At 41.6% G+C, this 18,285-nt stretch overlaps 1 protein-coding gene across 14 annotated transcripts in view; it reads left to right on the forward strand.

The window, feature by feature from the left end:
* Nucleotides 1-248: 248 nt before the first annotated feature.
* FHOD3 (formin homology 2 domain containing 3) overlaps nucleotides 249-18,285 on the forward strand; it is a 377,773-nt gene continuing 359,736 nt past the window's right edge. For 5 of the 14 annotated variants that reach the window (XM_039572720.1, XM_039548148.1, XM_039548141.1 and 2 more), the window contains exon 1: nucleotides 249-779. In XM_039572720.1, coding sequence (XP_039428654.1) covers nucleotides 615-779 — 165 coding nt within the window. In that variant the 5' untranslated portion in view covers nucleotides 249-614. The remainder of the gene's footprint in view (nucleotides 780-18,285) is intronic. The other 9 variants (XM_039548143.1, XM_039572721.1, XM_039548147.1 and 6 more) reach the window with 3 other exon arrangements.

Raw genomic sequence — 18,285 nt, forward strand, 5'->3', positions numbered from 1 at the left:
CCGGGAGCCAAGGGTGGTGCAGAGGGCGCGGCTGGCGGGCCCGCTCGCCCGCTCTCCCTCACTCCCTCTCCGTGCCTGTGTCTCTCCCCCGGGCCGGGCGGCGGAGGCGGGGGCTATCCCGGCCGTTCTCCGTTCCCGCGCCGGGCGCGGGGAGGTCTCCTCGGGTCGGGGGAGGAGGGGCGGCGCCGCGCGGCCACGCGGGGGCGCTGCCGGTCCTGCGCGCGGCGCTGGCGGGTGCCCGTGCCGGCCGCGGCATTCCCGCTGCCCGCTCGGCGCGCAGCGGCCGGGAATGGGGGAGCTGCTGCTGCTGCCGCCGCTGCTCTGCCCGCGTCCCGCGGCTCCGGCGCCGCCTCCTCCTCTCTCGGCCTGAAGCGCGCTCGCACTCGTGGATCCCGGCGGGGAAGGGGCCATGGGCCGCCTCCCCGAGGCGCGGCGGCTGTGAGGCGGCCGGCGCTCGCTCGGGGAGCCGGGGGGAGAGGCTGCCGGCCAGCCTGCGCCGGGGAAGGGAGTGCCGCTCGCAGCCGGCGGCGGGCGCGCAGGCAGCACCTCGGTGCCGGTGACTTCGGGGTGCCGCTCCCCGCCCGCGCCCGGCCGCGGCGGTGGATGGATGCGCCATGGCCACGCTGGTATGCCGGGTGCAGCTGCTGGATGACACCGACCCCTTCAACAGCACCAACTTCCCCGAGCCCACCCGGCCGCCGCTTTACACCTTCCGGGAGGACATCCCGCTCGCCACCCAGCTGGCCGGGGTGCACCGCCTCCTCCGCGCCCCGCAGAAGGTACCGGGGGAGGGCAGGGGGCTGTGAGGGCGGGGGGGGCGCCGGGCGAAGGGCAGCGGCCTCCCCGCAAGAGCCCGGCAGCGGGGAGCAGAGGCCGGCGGGCGGCCCCCGGCCCCTGCGGGGCGGCAGCCCGGGCTCCGCGCCCGGCGGCGGGGCTGCCCCGCCGGCTCCCGTGCCCCCGCCAGCGCTATTCCTCGTCCCGGCAGTATCGGCGTGTCCGTAAGTCCTGGGGAGAGGCCCCGGGAGACGGCGGAGGGGTTTCGTCTGCTGCTCTCCTGTGTTCCCAAACGCCCTCAAGGGCAGCTACAGTCTCTGCTTTAGCTGTAGCTGCCTCACGCTTTCCCCAGGAGAAGAAAATCCTCATCAAACCAAAGCCCAAGTTGGGTATCAAGTACTCGGTGCCTGTCCTTCGCTAGCGTTGTCTGGGTACCTGGGGATACTGCGGGTAAGGTGGTGTGTCGGGCCAGGCGGGCTGCGCCGAGCACGGCCGCGCCGGCAGGACCCGGGCTTTGCCGTGGTGAGGTTTAATGAGCCAGGCACTTCCAGCCGGGGCTTTGGTAAAAATAGCAGTGTCTGCTGCCCTTGAAACAATCGGTGCTGTTAGTCCCTCTTGCGAAGAACTGCAGCATGGCCCTTGTCTTACCTATCTCTTCTTGCATGCTTCTTCTAATACATGTGCTGGCATCTGTAGCTCTGTCCTTGAAGTTAGGCACCCGAGCTTTAGCCTTGAATTTTTAGTTTTCAAAGCAATGCCATTGATTGACATAATAATAATGTCCTTTCATTATTATCTCGTATCTGCACATTAGTTCTGCAGAGTGCACCAAAGAAGAAAGGAAAAAATGCCCACTTTTTTTTTTTTTTCCTACAAAGTAAAAGTTGTAAAACTTTTATTTGCTCTGTGATGAAGTGGGAGGAAAATACTCTCTTAACATCACTTGTTGTATTATGCTCATGGGAGCCTGCGGGAAGATGACAAAGGGCTGTGTGTCCCCTTAGATTTAAGGATATCCAAAACCCCATAAAAGTATTTCAGAGAAAAGCTCATGTAGCAGACAGAAGTTTTGCATTTGTAGAACGGCTTCCTTGCATAATAGTTTCCAAGGATACAGCATCCAGTGAACAGAGCTCTGCCTAAAGCACAAAAACTTTGGAAGCTCTTGGTGTGCTGGGTCAATTCTGTTTTCATGGGCTCAGTTGTCCCCAATTCAGAGAGTGGTCCCATTGTTTTCAAGGGAGGCTTTTTTTTTGGAGTTAGAGCTAATTAAAAGAAAGGCAGATTCTGACACCTGATGAAGTAAATAGATAGTTTAAAATCTGGATTTAGCGTTAATTCAACCTCATTTTCACTGCCTTATGTTTTGCTTTGCTTTGAATACTTTCCTGGCAATTTTTTATAACTTTATATACTAACACCACCACCAACTTGGTTTAGTGTTTTAGGAACCGTCCAAAATCCATGACCACTTTTATATGCTTAACTCCTGCCCAGTCTTTCTGCATGCAGCGTTTCTCAAGTTTAATTAATGTTTGGAAAGTGGACTTGCAAACTTTGGGTGAGAGATGGCCTGTGTTCCTAGAGGTGGTGTAAAGCCGGCTATTGAAAGATAGCTGCTCTGCTAGAGTCAAGTCCTGGCCCAGTGATTTGTTAATCTGAGGTTCTGGCTCTCCCAAATATTTTGTTTCTGTTGTGAGGGTGTAGGCAGGCTCATTGAAATCTGCTTACATGGTTACAGTTACCTTTGTGTTTGCAGAGCCACTGCCTCTTTCTAAAGCTCCTTAACTATGTTTCTTCGCTATCTCTTGGCTTGTACAAGGTAAAAAAAAGCCTGAAGTGTTGATTAGACTTGTTTACCTTTATTCATTATAAGGAAAGCATATTTCCTTGTTTGCACTTGCAATTAGGGCAGCATTTCTGTGTTTGGCATTACATCTTTGTGCCCATAATTCTGTAAATTAAACTGATCTGTGTTGCTTTCTTCTGTTTTCTTTTTGGGAGGTGGGCATATTCTTTCTGCAGCTTTTCCTCAAGACTGTATTCACTGGTCAGTAGAAGTACACCACATTAGTTGACTAATGAGAAGAATTTTGCTCCATTTCACCCAGAGATCAGGGCAAACTCTGTGATCCCAGAGGAATGCAGCTGTCAAAGCAGAGCATAGGTTGAAATTCAGGTGTCGGTTCACATTGACACATCAGAGGTTTGATTGATTTATTACTTTGAAAATTAGTGAGCTAATGGATTGATGGTCCATTTAGTATCATCACGGTGACCAGTGCAAAATATCTTGAAGCAGACCTAGGAGTTTCTAGCTCAAATGGTGTCCCTGCCCATGGCAGGAGAGTTGGAACTTTAAGGTCTCTTCCAACCCAAGCCTTCCTATGATAGTGATGAAATGCTTAGGAACATCAATGTCTAAATAATTTCTGAAGTCTTATAAACTGTTGGCCTTTTTGCTAGCAGGTTTGAATGATCAGTTCTAGGTTTTTATCCAGCAAGTTTTAAGTTGCCATCTCTTGACTTAGATGAACATTGACTTACTCTCTGAACAGAGCTGCCAGCTTGTTGCCTTCACATCACTGGATGATTTGCACATCTTGTAGATGATGTGCTGCTGTGGGATGTACTTGAGAGGATGAAGTCAGTAGCAGGAATCCAGCTCACTTCAGTGGGGTCAGATTTCGCCATTGCTGTCTTGAAATTGGTAATGACGACAGTGTGGTGACGGTGGTATTTTTGTAGTTAGTAAAACAGCTTGTATATTGCAAATCATTGTAAGTTAAACATTACAGACAATTATTAAGAAAACCATTTAAAAAGTAAACGAAAAATGCTTTGACATTAAGACCTGTCTTAGTATGTCATTAGTAGCTTTTTTGCAACCAACAGATGTTCTAGCTTGACTCCAAAGGGCAGGATTTCTTCAATCTAGTTCTTTGAAAGTACAGCTCAATTTCACATGTTGTTTTTACTGTTTTTTGTCTTTAAACTTACAATTTTACTTGAGTCTAGATCTACAAATTGTCTTCTGAGCAGCAATGTTTTTAGATCCTTATGGAGGTTCACAAGGAAGTTAAGAAACTGAGTTCCAAGCATAATGTCTGGGATGGTCTTTAACTACCCTGAATAATGTGGAGCACCTAAGCTGGTTGATAGGGAAAACTGCTAAGAAGAGTGTCTGCAATCTTTCTTTCACTTGGAATTGGGTGCCGAATTGTATCCTTCTCCCTCATCTTTTTTTCCCTGCTTCTCTCTGTGCACATACCTTTCTCTACTGCAGCTTGCTGTTCATTGGGTTGTGCTCAGTTCTGTCTGGTGTGCACACTGAGCCTCATGGGGCAGGGCACTGCCATCAGGAATGCTTGTTTCAGCCATCCTCCATGGTTGTGAGTGATTTGGTTCTAGATGATAACACACCATCCTAGTTGACAATGCAATGAAGTACCATAAATTCTGTTACAGTATTTTTAGCCACATCTACAAATTCTTGCTGAGTAACTACGCCACGTTGCAGAGCTTTTGTGGGTTGGCTACGTAGATTTGGCTGCCTAAGGTGCCATTTTGAATTTGGCTTTTATTGTTTATGAGGATTTTAGGTCACTCTTACTGTTTGTTGTATGAAGTAGAACTGGATCTAGTTTGGACTCTGATTTCAGATGTCCCTTTTGCCCATTTCTGTGAACCTTGGAAAAATTAAAACTGGGTCTAAATTTGTGGTTCAGGCCCAGTGCCAATAATGCTCTTTGAATCTAATTTGGTACATTGGGTTTGTTGGTTTTGAATTGCTTTGAGTTACTTGATACTTATGACTTGCTGACATAGGGTCGCTCAGGAGAGCAGCTATATATACATGGCCGATGTCAAGTGGTGTGCTTTTTTTAGAAATCTTCTTCATTATAACTTATTCACATAATTACAGCATGCAAAGTATGTTGCCATAGTCTGTTTTCACATGCCACAGTAGTCTTCAGTGTTGGGGCAGCTCTGTAAGAAATACATCTTTACAATAATATAAGACATCACGCTGCCTAATTTATCAAGAAAACGTAATTTATATACTTTGTGTGACAATGGAAAGCAACGAAAAAAAACCCTTTCCATGCATTTGGTGTACTGGTGGTGATGATGGAGAGTTATAGTGTCATAAGGATAATTGTTTTGACCTCTTGCTCCCTCTGAGAAAACTGGAGACAACTACTGTGTTTAAATCTGTTCAAGAGTTTGTAATTAGGAACAGTGTAGTTCAGAAAACAGTGGTATAAGCAAATAAATCCGGTGAGCACTAGAGGGATTGAAGAGTTTCATTCATAAAGAAGCCATCCACATTTCCGTCTTCAGCTGCTGTGATTTAGCCCTGCATTAAAGTCAGGGCTCACTCTGAGGCATGGTGTGATGTAAACTGATAGCAGGGGTTGTTCCACTGGTTGTGTCCTGGCATGGAGCTCAGCTCTGGCATTGAACTCTGTGCCAGGCTATATCCTGGCAGCGGTGTCAGGTTTTCTGAGAGCAGTAAACCTACCAGCTGGCTCCTCTTCCCTGGGTTTCCTTGGCATTAAGTAATAATGTAGAGGCTAGACATAAAAAGAAGAAAGTATGGTTTGGATCCTGATCCTGATGGAGGTACTGGTAAATAGAGCAGCTGTTCTCCGGAGAGAGCATCTTTGGGTTAGTCCATTATGTCATTAATAGGACCTGAAGAACAGAAGATGGAAACTAGGGAAAATGAACCCACACTTAGGGGAAACTGGCTGATATCTTCTGCAAGTGTCGCTGCTGAGGACTGGGAAATATTTTAGTTGAGAGCTGTCAAGACACATAGGTCTTTCATGTTCTCCCTGAGGCAGGTGGACATCAGCCTTTTTTCATCCTTTGAGAGAAGAGGGAATTTAACACAATGGTTGTTTCCAACAGGTTTCCAAAGTATTCCTACCCTAGTCAAGTATTTCTGGAGCTGACAAATTCCTGTGCTTCAAGAGATTGACCCTGTAGCAGTCACGTGTGCTTGAATTTTATAGGCAATTATTTATGAGGGCAGAGAGGGTAGGATACTGCTCTGTCTCCTGACTTGACAGCACAAGCTGCATCAGAGTCCTGTGTGAAGCACACTTTTTTGGGGGAGTATAAACACCCGCCCTAAAGCACAACTGTGAAAAGCTTCTCAGTCTCCCAACAGCGTACTGTCTTCTGCCGTGTGGGCCTTCAAAGGAGAAGAAGTACCTGTAGAACAGATACAAAGTAATTGTCAAATGCTGGGCTTTACCTCTGGCAGTTTAAGGTAAGATGCCTTTGAAGTTCTTGCAAGGTTCTTCTGACAAGTTACGGTTTGGACAAGTTGTAGTTCAGTTCAGTTGTTTGATCTAGTCTTAAAAGCTGTGTTGTAAAAGCAAGAGCACAGATCTATCCCAGAGATTCCTGACTTTGACACCTCTCTTGCAAGTCACTCAGTTTGGCTGATCACAGCTCAAGTGTCTTCGTGGAGCTCTGTGTCAAGAATAATAGTGAGTGTGCTGGTAGTTCTCAGGATTCCACTTAATTTTTAAATCAGTGATTGGTCAGATGCAGCCTCTGGAAACTCACATCACCCTGTGTTTCCTGGAGGCTCTTAATCAAAGAAAGGTGATAATTAGGAAGAAGTCCAGCCTTGGTGTTATCCTATGACAAATCTCGTACTTGCAAGTTTTGCAAATTTTGATGTTTTCTCTCAAAACCAGTGCATAGATACCTTATTTCATCCAAATTCTTCTTGTGTGAAAATTACTAGTGGATTTACTGAGCAAGAAACTTAAGATGACTGAAGTTCATATCTATGTTGGTGAAGGAATAGTCAGAGATGTGGGACTTGGCATATTGCAATCTCCTCTTCTTCCTGTGTTGTTCTAAATAAGAACAAAAGTTCTCACAATGTTTAAGAAGAGTTTTCCTAGTGTGTCCACAGCCATCCTACCTCTCCAGTATTAGGGTGTAAATGACAGTCCCTTTTCCTTCTGTCTGATCTCACTCACTGGGTTGTGACGATGAGCGTTACAACCTTTGTGCAAATATATGCAAGGCAGCTGTGCTGTAACTCACCCATCCATCACATTATCACTTATGACAACCCTGCTTGGTTTTGCAGTCCACTTCTCTGTCTGGAATTCAGCCAGGACAGGTTGGTACCTCTACTCTTTCAAAAGGTGTTTTATATTTTTCAGTGACCCCAAGTGGTCTGGGCTGGGGCTATACAGCTCCTTTGGTAAGTGCTGTTTCAGTAGGCTGTACTCATGTGCTAAGATATTACTTCATTACCAGCTCAGAGGAAAGAGTGCCAGCTACTTAAACGTCTGTCATCACTTTCCACACAACCTGGATTGTGTTATATTAACTTTATATTGTATTACAGTTATTAATAAGACAGCAAGGAATGTTGTTACATATTTTTAGCAGTGGAGCAAGTTGGAACAATAGTAAGCAGTGAGCTTTCTAGTAGGCCCAGCTAGCTAGAAACATCTGCAACCATCTGGCATATGGAACTGTTGAAGTAAAGGTGAGCAAAATTTGAAAGTTCACTGTCCATGTAATCAGCTTAACACGTATGTACAACAAAAATACATTGCAGTTTCCAATTCCAAACAGTTAAAAGGAAGCAATTCTGTCATTCCCAGCATTTTAAGGATGCTTTAAAATAATAAAAAGAAATGTAAAAAAAAAAGGCTTAGAGACCTTTTCCTTTACTTTCAGTATGACTACTTGACTTTGGAAGTCACACTTCTCAACTGACCCTCTATCTATTTTGTGAGGAGGACATTTATTTATTTTATTCCAGAAAGACCTGCAAAATTGCTAATTTTGGTCCTTCATGCCTAGTTGCTATCGTTAAACATGGGCAATGTATTATTATTAATCTTTTGGTCATATCGGTCATCATTTTACGTGGTAGTGATCGTTAGGCTGAACAGAAAGGATGGGGTGACTGAAAAAGCAGCTTTGTCTTCTTTTAGTTGTAGTTCTAGTGGGGCTTTTATGACAAAGCACATATACTTCTAAAAATGAAACTTGGACAGTGTTGTCTTGTGTTTACTAACAGTTAAACTCTTGATATTAGGATGATAAGAAGAAGCTGCGTAAATAAACAAGTTGTAATACAAAGTAAAGTCAGGTATGTGTGATTACATGCTGTAGCGGGGGATTGTGTACAGCTTGAAGCTTTGTGTTCATCAGCTGCAGAAGTAGTAAGCTGTATCTCGTGCAGTTGTATTGCTTTAACTGTAGTGATACAGATAAACCAATACACTTTTCCTCTTGTACACAGCATGCGTGATTATATTGGAATAAAATGCACTTACAGATAGCTTCTATTTCCCTATTTAGGAAAGAAAGAAAGTTTACCTTCATCTTGGTTTCTGTGTTGTCTTTTCTTTTAGAGGCTACAGACTGCGCCAGTTAAAAATACAATTTTAAGTAACTTTGATATTGGTTAAAAAATAAAAATGAGGGCTCTTTCAGTGCTGTTCCTTGAAGCTAGTTGCTTCAGATTTACTAATGAGCCTTTCAGTCTTTGTAAGTGAAATTGAGAAAATAAGTGTTTTCTTTAGAATTGTAAATATACTATTGCAGCCACAAGTAGCAGCATCAGAGGTAAAGCAGCTGCTCCGGCTGCTGGTGAGATGCCTGTTGATTTTGTGTTTAGGCTTTTTTTGATGGTTGTGTTATCGGCAAGGAGAAGATGAAGTCCCTGGACTCTGTCTGGTGGGGTTTCTCTGCATGTTCAGTGTGAACCACCTGGTATTATTTGGGGGCTGGCAAAGAAGGCATTTGCAGCTCTTATAGCTGTGCCAGCCAGGTTCCTTATCTAAGGGGTCATATGCCAGGTAAAGGCATAGTTGAAAAAGCACATTGTGTCTGCTTTCTTACTTCGTTACTGCAAGGCTTGCAAGGAAAGAAAAGTGGAGTATGCAATCAGGAAACCAACAGGAATCTCATCTGTGTTAGTGAAATGCCCTGTTTTTTGTCAGTGTGGAATAAAAGTTCTGAGTTTTCTCCAACTGCTGGTGATGAACCCATTCTAGCTATGGGGCAGACATAAATAGACTTCTAGTACTTGGAAAGACTTGGCATTTTATGGGAAGTGAAGAATTTGAAAAAACTACATATCTATGCTCTGTTTATTACCATTCTGCAGCATCTGGCCCTGGAGCATGACCTTTGACTCCACACACAAAGGGTTGTTATTTTCCCCTTCAGCTCTAGCATTGTGAAGGACTTGGCTTGTGAAAATCTTGAGTCCTTTGCCCTCTTTATAGGAGGCCTTGGTGTCTCTGTTAGGGAAGACCCTTCCAGGTTTGCCAGGCAGAGAATTAAGGATACCTGTTTCAGATTCCTGAAATTGTGAGGTTTGCCTGTGCTGCCCTGCCTCATAGGCAGGAAGGACCTCTTTGTCTGACTATTGTGTATAAATAGTAAGTGAATCTGTAGGATTTTCTTTGTGTTTCGGTTTGGGTTTTTTTATTTTTTTTAAAGTTGGTCACTTTCAAAAGGGTGCAAGGACTGGGAAGCTTGATAGTGATGAGTGCCAAGGAGATGCAGATTCATGTATGTCTGGGTGAAACTGTGCTGGTCCTAAGGCTTTCTGAATTTCTGAAGTCCCCCTCATGAGGCACACTTCATCAAACTCCTTCCTTTAGGCATCTTTATAGGAAATTTTAATGTGATTTGAAAACGGGTGTTTTTAAAAAAACCTCTGTTCCTGAGGAAGAAAAGGTGCTGCTAAATTACAGTTTGTGCTTTTCAGTCTCTACATGTGTTCTTTTAGTGTTTTCATCATTCTTTTTCAAGTACTCTACCATGGTACTAATTGATTCAAGCTTCAGTTATAAACGCAAGCGGCCTGTAATGCCAGTGACTACAAGTAAGGCAGGCAGGCTTCATTCACAAGTGGAAAAGCAGTGTATAAGTGAAACATGGTATTTTATTTCAGACAGACATGACTGATTTATCCTGCATTAGCATTCAAAATGATTAATGTATTGCAGTGATCACTGCTGGTCACAGTTAAAGGACTCTCGTCTTACTGTGAATTTTTTTGTTCTGGTTTGATTATAATACATGAGGTGGTTTTTTCTGTGACTATAGAAGGTAGAAAGAAATGCATCTTCTCCGGGTTTGGTATCCACAGTTTTGTTTGCCTGTGAGCTGATCATTCCTGTAGTGTCTTACGTACTGCTTTCATTTTATACTACAATATTCCTCATTATTTTTGCTTGGTTTTGTCCCCTTTATTTTTGCACAGAAGTGAGCTTGAAATACTGGAAGTAATGCACTTAGATTTATTATACTTGCCTTGTAGACAGTAAAGTGTTCTTGTTTAGATGCTGATTTCAATTGTTGGTTTTTTTAGCCTAATTAAAAAGTCAATTTGTCTGCAGTAGTGTTTCAGCTACTGTATGGTGGGTTTACTGGATGTTACTCTGCCTTACGTGTGCATTACTGTAGTTACACTTCTTCTGGACTGAGCTTTGGGAAGAAAAAAGTAATTTTTCTGACAAAGCTGAGAGTTGTGGGGGAAAGTGGTGGAAGAAAATCCTCATCTTTCAGAAGTTAAAGAAGTATACTTTCTGAGACTTAAGATGGGTTTCTCAGTTTGGATGCTGCTGAATTATGCCTTTACGTTTTCTGTCTTCTCAATGGATCTTTTTTTTTTTTTGCTTAGTTTTGAAATGTGGATGAAAAAGCCACCAGTTATGAATGTGAATTTATGTTAAGCCTAGGGTTTGCCCATATCATTGAGTTTCTGAACTTATTATTCAGAGACTCTGAATTTGGTTTTTTTTGTGCCTTCATTTCAGTTTGCTAAAGAGATGTGATCAACACTCAAAAATGTCCCCTTTGGAGAAATGACCACCTTTAGTAAGTTTGAAACCTGGAAGCTTGTTATAATGGAGAGAATTATCTCAAGATACAGAATTCTTTCTTTGCTAGTTAGATGTGCCCATAATTTATATGTGCATTTAGCTTGAAAATCCTCAGAATAGGCACGTGTTCCTTGTAGTCTTTTTCTCTCTCTCATCAAGGGGTTTGAAGGAAGTATTTCCTAATGGTCGTTTGTATAAAGATGATACTGTTTAGGCTACTTTTCAGAGGCTGTATCAAAAAAGATTAATGGTCCTGGGAAGGTGGTAATGGAACACAGCCGTACTCTTCCTCACATCGTTGATTAGTATTCAGCCACAGTTTTAGTGTATGAAAGCCTTGACTGTTCGATGACTCATTTAACTATATCCTAGAGAATAAGTGATTACATTGTGGTGTCACCTTTTTTTTGTTGTGATAGCCTCAAAGCATTAGATCCTATAGGTCTGAAGTCTGATGCTGTCTGTTACGCAGCAAGGTTCTTTTTTCAAAAACTTTTTTAAAGCCTGTATAGTTGGATGGGAAGAGCCTGAAAATGTGACTCCTGAAGATTAAAAACCCAGCAAGAGTGTTACATTTTTAAATAATAGTTTGCACTTGAATGTGTGAAAGTATTTTGGCTTGAAAATTTAAAATATTTTTCTTTGGTGTTAGGAAAGACAGATATTTAGAAGCATCCTTGCAAATTTTGTAACTGCTACCTCAGCACAAGAGTTCAGGAGAGCACAGGATGAGGACAGAGTTGTCTCCTTGTTGGCAGCATTCTTAGGCAGGATTGAAAGGGGCTGCTCAGCGTTGGCAAAGCTAAAGGCATCTGAACAGCTGCCAATGAAGGTAGAAGGATATTGATTTTCAAGGTTGCCAGAATGTTGTCTGTCTTTCATAAGCGCTAAATCACATTGCAAGGAATTGGGGTAAAACTGTCATTTGTTTTAATGTTTTGCTTTGTGGTCTATTAACAGCGATGGGCGAGATGGGAGTGTGTGCTTTGCCAGTAAGGGATTGGCTACCATGAAGCAGCTGCCTTTCTGGTGCTGCTTCTCCCAACATTGACTCCAGTTTGCCACCACGTTCTCTCAACATGTTTCAACATGTAATTGCATTGGCCTATATACAGCAACGTGGCTGTCTTGGACTTTAATCCTTGCCATTGTAAGAGTGCTGATTGAATTGCAGGCTAAAAATAGGCTGTACTCAGACATGCTGTGTGCTATCAGTTGCACTCTGCTTTGGCAGTCTGTTGGTAACATGACATAATTAAAAGTTGACAAAGGCCATAGGCAGAATGCTGTCCCATGATTTCTAGGATTTAATGCTTGAAGAAGGTATTTTCTTAACTTGATGAATTTGGCTCGCATGGTTACAGCTCAAATAAATGACCTACTATGCTATTCTTCGATAGTTCTGGTAGGCTGTTGAAAGAATGTCCTTGCTTTAAACCCATTCTTTAGATTGATGTTGCTTCTGTGGGAAAGCCACTGGTGATAGACCATAGCATTTGGAAATCATTACAGCTAGGTGTGATTTGAGTGACAAAAAGGAGATTAGAAATATTTTTCAGTGCAGTGTAAGTTGAGCTATATTTACTTCCTTTATGTTATTACGGTTTGTCATTGATATTCCAACAAATATTTCAGAAAGATATATGCAGTTGACAAGAGGGAAACAGCTTACTATCTTGTGAGTATTCATCAGCTAGTGTTATTTTAAGAAGTTTCAAGGGAGATTGATTAAAATTATGCTTTCATGTTCTTCATCCACCAAATTAGATTTCTTGAAGTAAAAACAGTAATCTAAATGTCTGAGATAATTAAGCACCAATTCATAAAATATGGCTTGAAGAAATACTTAAAAGGAAAAAGAACCCAACCTTTTTTCCTCAATGAATTCCTCTGAAGGAGCTAGCATGGGATGAAGATACTCAGTCTCTGCATTGAGTTGTTAATATCAGGGAAGGGAAAATAAGCTACAAATAATTACTGTAAAAGATTACTTTCTTGGACATTTATGTGTCTACGTAGATGCAATCAAAGTAATATTAATCCTGCCTTGTTTTCTCATGTTGATTCTTTGTCCATTTCTTCAAAATAAGTCAAGACTGAAGTGTGTTCTCTAGGTGACTCATAGGAGGTTATTATTGAAGCCATGCCCCGTGGTACTTTTTAACCATCTGGATGTTTGACAGTTTAAATAAAGTGACTGATTTCATGCTGTATTTCCATGTGGCTACTAATAGGTTGTATGGTTCAAGTTATTTCTGAAGGCAGGTTTCTGAGGCAACCAAAGACTGATGGAGTAGGGTGAGGGTGCATGATAAGAAAGACAAGAAAGTCTATAAAGCTTTCCTGGCCCAGAAACAAGACTACAATCATGAGCAGGTTGCTAGCCAAATTTAGTATCTCTTATAGACTGTACTTCGTCACTTGTAACTTTGTGAATGGGTGCTATGTCAAGATACTTTGTAGGAGAATCTGTTCTAGCAAACCAAACCCCTTGTTTATTTTTGGATATCTCTTAAATATTGATGGGATTTGTTGTGAGAAGTTCTAATTAGCTGCTTGAGCAAGTCTGAGTGATTTGGCTTGAATGTTCTTACCGTAGCCTGTAACAGCATAGTTGTGTGAATTTGACTCACGTTTGCTGTTGCAGTGGAACCTGTTTTGGCTTGACTGTAAAGCTGGGCAGTGACCTGAGTGGTGCTCATATTAGTGTCTGCCTTTATGAGCTACTAATGGAAACGGAAAACCCTATTTACCTAATCAGATGCTATTGAAGCTAATGACTGTGTTTAGTTTGTTTTTCTTGTGGAGAAGGGAGGTGAGTGCAAATCCCCAACCACAGAATGTTTATACAAACACAGGAGGTGTTTGGGCAATTACAAAGGCCTGTGTAGCAAAGCAGGCTATATGGTTTGTGCCATGTCCCATTCTTCCTACCCATCCCCTTTCTGCTTTTCAGTATTGCATCCTGTGCTCTATCAGAAGGCACAAGCTCAGCTTAAAACTGATGTGGGTTTGTGAGTTGCTGTGAGTCAGCCTCCTCAAGGAGACAGATTTTGGCTGTTGATTGTAACTACTTTGTTACACTTGATGGGTGACGCCATGGTGATGGGCATTTTGTGCGTGGGACAGCTGTCTTGAGTAACCAGGGCCTGCTCCTTTCTTGCGCTATTACTCCTCACAGGTAATAGAGGAAGAAAAGTGTGTTCTTTTTCAAGAAAAGGGCTATTTAAAACCCATAAATAGCATTGTAAATGCTTGATTCTCAGAATCAATTTCTGGACAGCCATCTATGAAAGGGGTGTGGGTGTAACCTCCAGTGCTAACAAAAGGATAATCAAGTAATGAAATTACGTTTAAACCGTGCAGTACAACCTAATATTAAAAGCCTTGTGTATTCCCATCCATATTCCTGAGTTATGGTTGAGAAACACTTACTGTTAGTTGCAGAGGTGCTTGCAGTGTGTCACATAAAGATGATTTGTTAATTTTTTGAGGTCCCTGAGTGAAGAGCTTCTGTTTGAAGTAGAGAAGAGTTGAAGCTTTGAAGCCCATCAGTATAGAAGGGCAGAACTGGTAGAGCTACTGTGCTAGACCAAAAGGCAGAACCAAACAAAACCCTTGTAATACAGACAAAGCCTACCTCACCCTCAGATGTAAATCTGTGTTTGTATAGATGTATAAAATTAATAATGCAAAACACATTTTCTTTCCTGTATCTAGTCTTGGAAAATAGCCATTTCATCTTCCCAGAGACTCAAGAGGTTTTGGAGCATGGACCATTGTCTCCCTGGGTGCAGGAGCAGGTGGGTTGATAGAGGAGAGCAGTGCCTGAGATTCCAGGAGAAGCATTTCAACTGTTTATCTCCTAATGGCAAAATTGGCATGAAGCTTAAATACCAACATTACTGCTGCAGATTCTAGAGTTTATGTTTTGTTTATGTAGTTTTCCTTTGAGTGTTATATTACAACCTTAGCATAGTCTTCTAAAGTCATACAGAACAAAGTACTAAGCTGATGAGCAGTCTTTTATTGGCACCTTGTTTTGTTCTGGTTCAGAATAAAGAAGGTTTGTACTTAATCTATTATTTTATGATTTGGAGGCAGGGGAATTATTTTGCTGTCTTTAAATTCTTCTTTGGAAGTCTATCCAACTTCCCTGAACTAACTTCTTTATTTCAGCCAACTCCCGAGAAAACTTCCACAACTCATTTCACAAATGAGTTGGTATCCAGCTGTTCTACTTGTCTGGAGGAAAAATTATATTTACATCATGGTCTCATCAGTGTCAGAGCAGCAAGTGTCTAAAGTTACTGTGAGGAAAACTGGCTTTTTACTGTATATTAGGTGAAACATATTTAAGCCATGGTTTTAATATACTAGTCCAATGTACTAAAAACTCCCAGTTAGTCCAATAAAACTGTATCTATCTAGATGGACCTTTTTGTCTCAAGTGTAAACCTAATGTGTTTGAAAGTAGTTAGTTGAATGCTTGTTGGAAAAGTTTTTGGGATGAAAAGCTTTACAGAATTTGTCAGGGTAGTCATGTCAGTACCTGCTTAAGCAGTTGATTTTTCAACAGGGCTCTCACCAACGTTCAGTTTCCTTTGCCTGAAGGGATCTATATCTCCATTCCTCACCTCTAAGGAGAGGGCTGTCGCTGTTAAATGTGGACCATTCCACATCTGTATTAAAAATAGAAATCCAACATACAGGACAATGTTGATGTTTGACAATATGACCCATGCTTCAAGCTGGAGTCGCCCTAGTTTTGGAATATTGAATTCCATCATTCACACAAGGAAGGTGTTAATGAGACTTCCCTTTGGGATGTACTTCTTTTAATGGGCTTAAGAGTCTTCTAACTGTCATGTTTCCTGTGAGAATGTTACTGATATTTGAAATTACATTAATGAGTAAGACCTTGATTTAAAAAGCAGTATATATTTTTGCTATTCAATTCAAGTCATTTAAATTAAAGAAAGTAAAGAAGGAACATATAAATGGGAACCTAAGTAAAGAGATCATATTAAATTAAACTTTTGATTTGAGATCAAGATTTTTTGACCTACCTTCAGTTTTTGGGAGAGACCGTAGAAAATGAATGATGGGAAGATATTTGTTTGCAAAATACTTGCTGTTGAATGAACCCATCATGTTGGCATATGCAGTGACATATGTAGACTCTCTAGATACATAAGGTTCTCTCAGTGCAAATATATTTTGGTTAATTTTAGTCTTATTTAACAGATTGTAACAAGACAGTTGTCAAAAGGTGGGGATATTTTTTCCATGCTCTTGATACACAGTGTTGGCTAAAACTTTGACTCCAGATCTTATAATGATTACTTTTGGTATTTTCCTGTGTGTCTCCATAGCACAGTGGTGAATGACTGGTACTTGAGAGCCATTTTCCTACTTGCTTAGCTATCTCCACTGAGGTTTTCTAGATATGGGTCAGAGGAGACATTTTTCTTGCAAGTTTGAATCATCATGAATTGGATGTGGTGGCATAGTGGGCCATGAATATGGCCTTAATATGCAGCTCAGCTGGATTGTCAAACGGTATTTTTCCGAGAGCTCTTTATAGTGAAATAATGGCCTAAACAGTAAGTTTCTGTGGTAATACTATCCTTGTGTAAATTACAGTAATTGTTTTACTATTCAAACCCAGGGTACCTTTTTCAAATATATTGTAGATATAATTTGAGTGAATGATGAATGAACATTTAGTGCCTGTATGCATGTTTTTTTCTGCTTTTTCTTGTGATTATGTACTTCTGTTGTCTCTTACCTCTTTGTTAGTGGCTTTTGATCATGCTGTCAAATTATTCAGTGTTCATGTTATAAGAATAAGCAGCTTCTGGTTTATGCTTGTCTATTGAACCTGGTAGTTCTTCTGCTTTTTCTTTTTCCTGGAAAAAGTAAATACCCCTATTTGGTATTGCAACGATTGTTTTGTTGCAGGCCATCATTTAGGCTTATAATAACAGTCATCCAACAACTGATATAGGCTTTACATGAAATTTGTTGCATTTTTTGTATTGTTTTAGGTTTGCAAACAAATGAAATGCTACCAAAGAACACAGAAGTATGTGAAGCTGGACAAGTTTAAGGGTAACTCAGCGGAGTGGTTTGTCAACCAAAAACCCTCCCAGCAGAAAATCAGCCATAGCTAGTAATGAATATAGATTCATTTCTCTTCTCATCCTGTTGAGATTTCAGCAACCACTATGTCTATTCAGGCCAAAGCAGGGTCAACTTGTCATCATGACACCGTTGTTTAGCAATCAGGGCTGATCTTTCTGGGGTGGAAATTGCTGAATGACTTGATTGCACCCTTTGAAAGATGATCATGGTGTTCCAAAAAGGTCTATGGCTGGGGAGAATAATCTCTTGAATGTTTTATGTGAAATGTACCACTGTTCTCAATTGACTTGTGTCACCTGGAGCTAAATTCCGACCAAGGCTGTAGAGGGAGGGAAGTATGGGTACCTGGGTTAGCCTTTGGCATGTTATGCATTTATATACTGCTGTTCTCTTATATGCACTTCTGCAATAGGACCCTCTGTGCTGTGTAAGCCTTGTTGTTGTTTTATGGAATCAGTTTTCTGGTTTGGTGTCTCACCAGACAGTGTGACTGAGAGCTGTTTCTGTCACACATGCGTGAATGGTTGCCTTTGCTTAGCAGGGAACCCTACTACACCCACAGCTCACAGGGCCATTAAGGTATACAAATATCTTTGCATTTTAGACCATCTCAGTACTGAAAAAGTACTGACGAAAAAGTTACTGCATATGCCCAACAGCTGAGATCTTTAATCCACTGTTTGTAAAGCTAATGAGGGGAGCCTAATGCTGGGGCTGAGAGATCCAACATAAGCTTAAATTGCAAAGCTTCACGTGCAGGATTTCTGTCTATCATGTATTTTCAGCATTCTTGGCTTTTGTTTTCAGTGATGGACTTTGAGCTGTGACTCCCCTCCAGCGTAAGGACAAAGTTACCACTTATGTAATAATTGCAAAGTATAGTAGAAATTGACTGCAGATCTATACCCGAGGCTGTTTACAATCCCCCACCCCAATTATTTAATAAGTGGTTTCTAAAGCAGGACTGTTTATTCACTAGTAATCAATATTTTCATATGGTTCTGAAAGGGCAGTCAGGACAAATGAATTGCGTCTATTAACTTTTCTATTAGTGCATAGGTCTTGCAGTTACTCATCCAGTTACTCATCAGTGCAATTTCTAGTTATAAACATAATGCAATTTCATATCATAAACACTATGTCTAATTGGAAAAGGTAAGAGAAAAAGAGAAATCTCATAGGTTTAATTCTCTTATTAGAAGTGTTTTGTGCTCCAATGAATGTAAAATCAAAAAATTTTTGTTAGTGCAGCTGAAGACACAGCTTTGTACTTTTGGTCTTATAAAAAATATACATCAGTTAAATATTATCTTTTCTCTTTGTGTTCAGGAAAAACAGCTAATTGAGACAAGACTGCCTTCAGAGCTCTAGCTCTGAAGATACTCTAAGCAAATCCTTCTAAATTGTGTTGGCAGAGCTTTCTGCTTTGCTCTGAGATTCAGGAGGTATTGAAGATGATTCCATGGAGATT

This window comes from Corvus cornix, chromosome 2 (genome assembly GCF_000738735.6).
Source record: "Corvus cornix cornix isolate S_Up_H32 chromosome 2, ASM73873v5, whole genome shotgun sequence".
Lineage (NCBI taxonomy): Eukaryota > Metazoa > Chordata > Aves > Passeriformes > Corvidae > Corvus > Corvus cornix.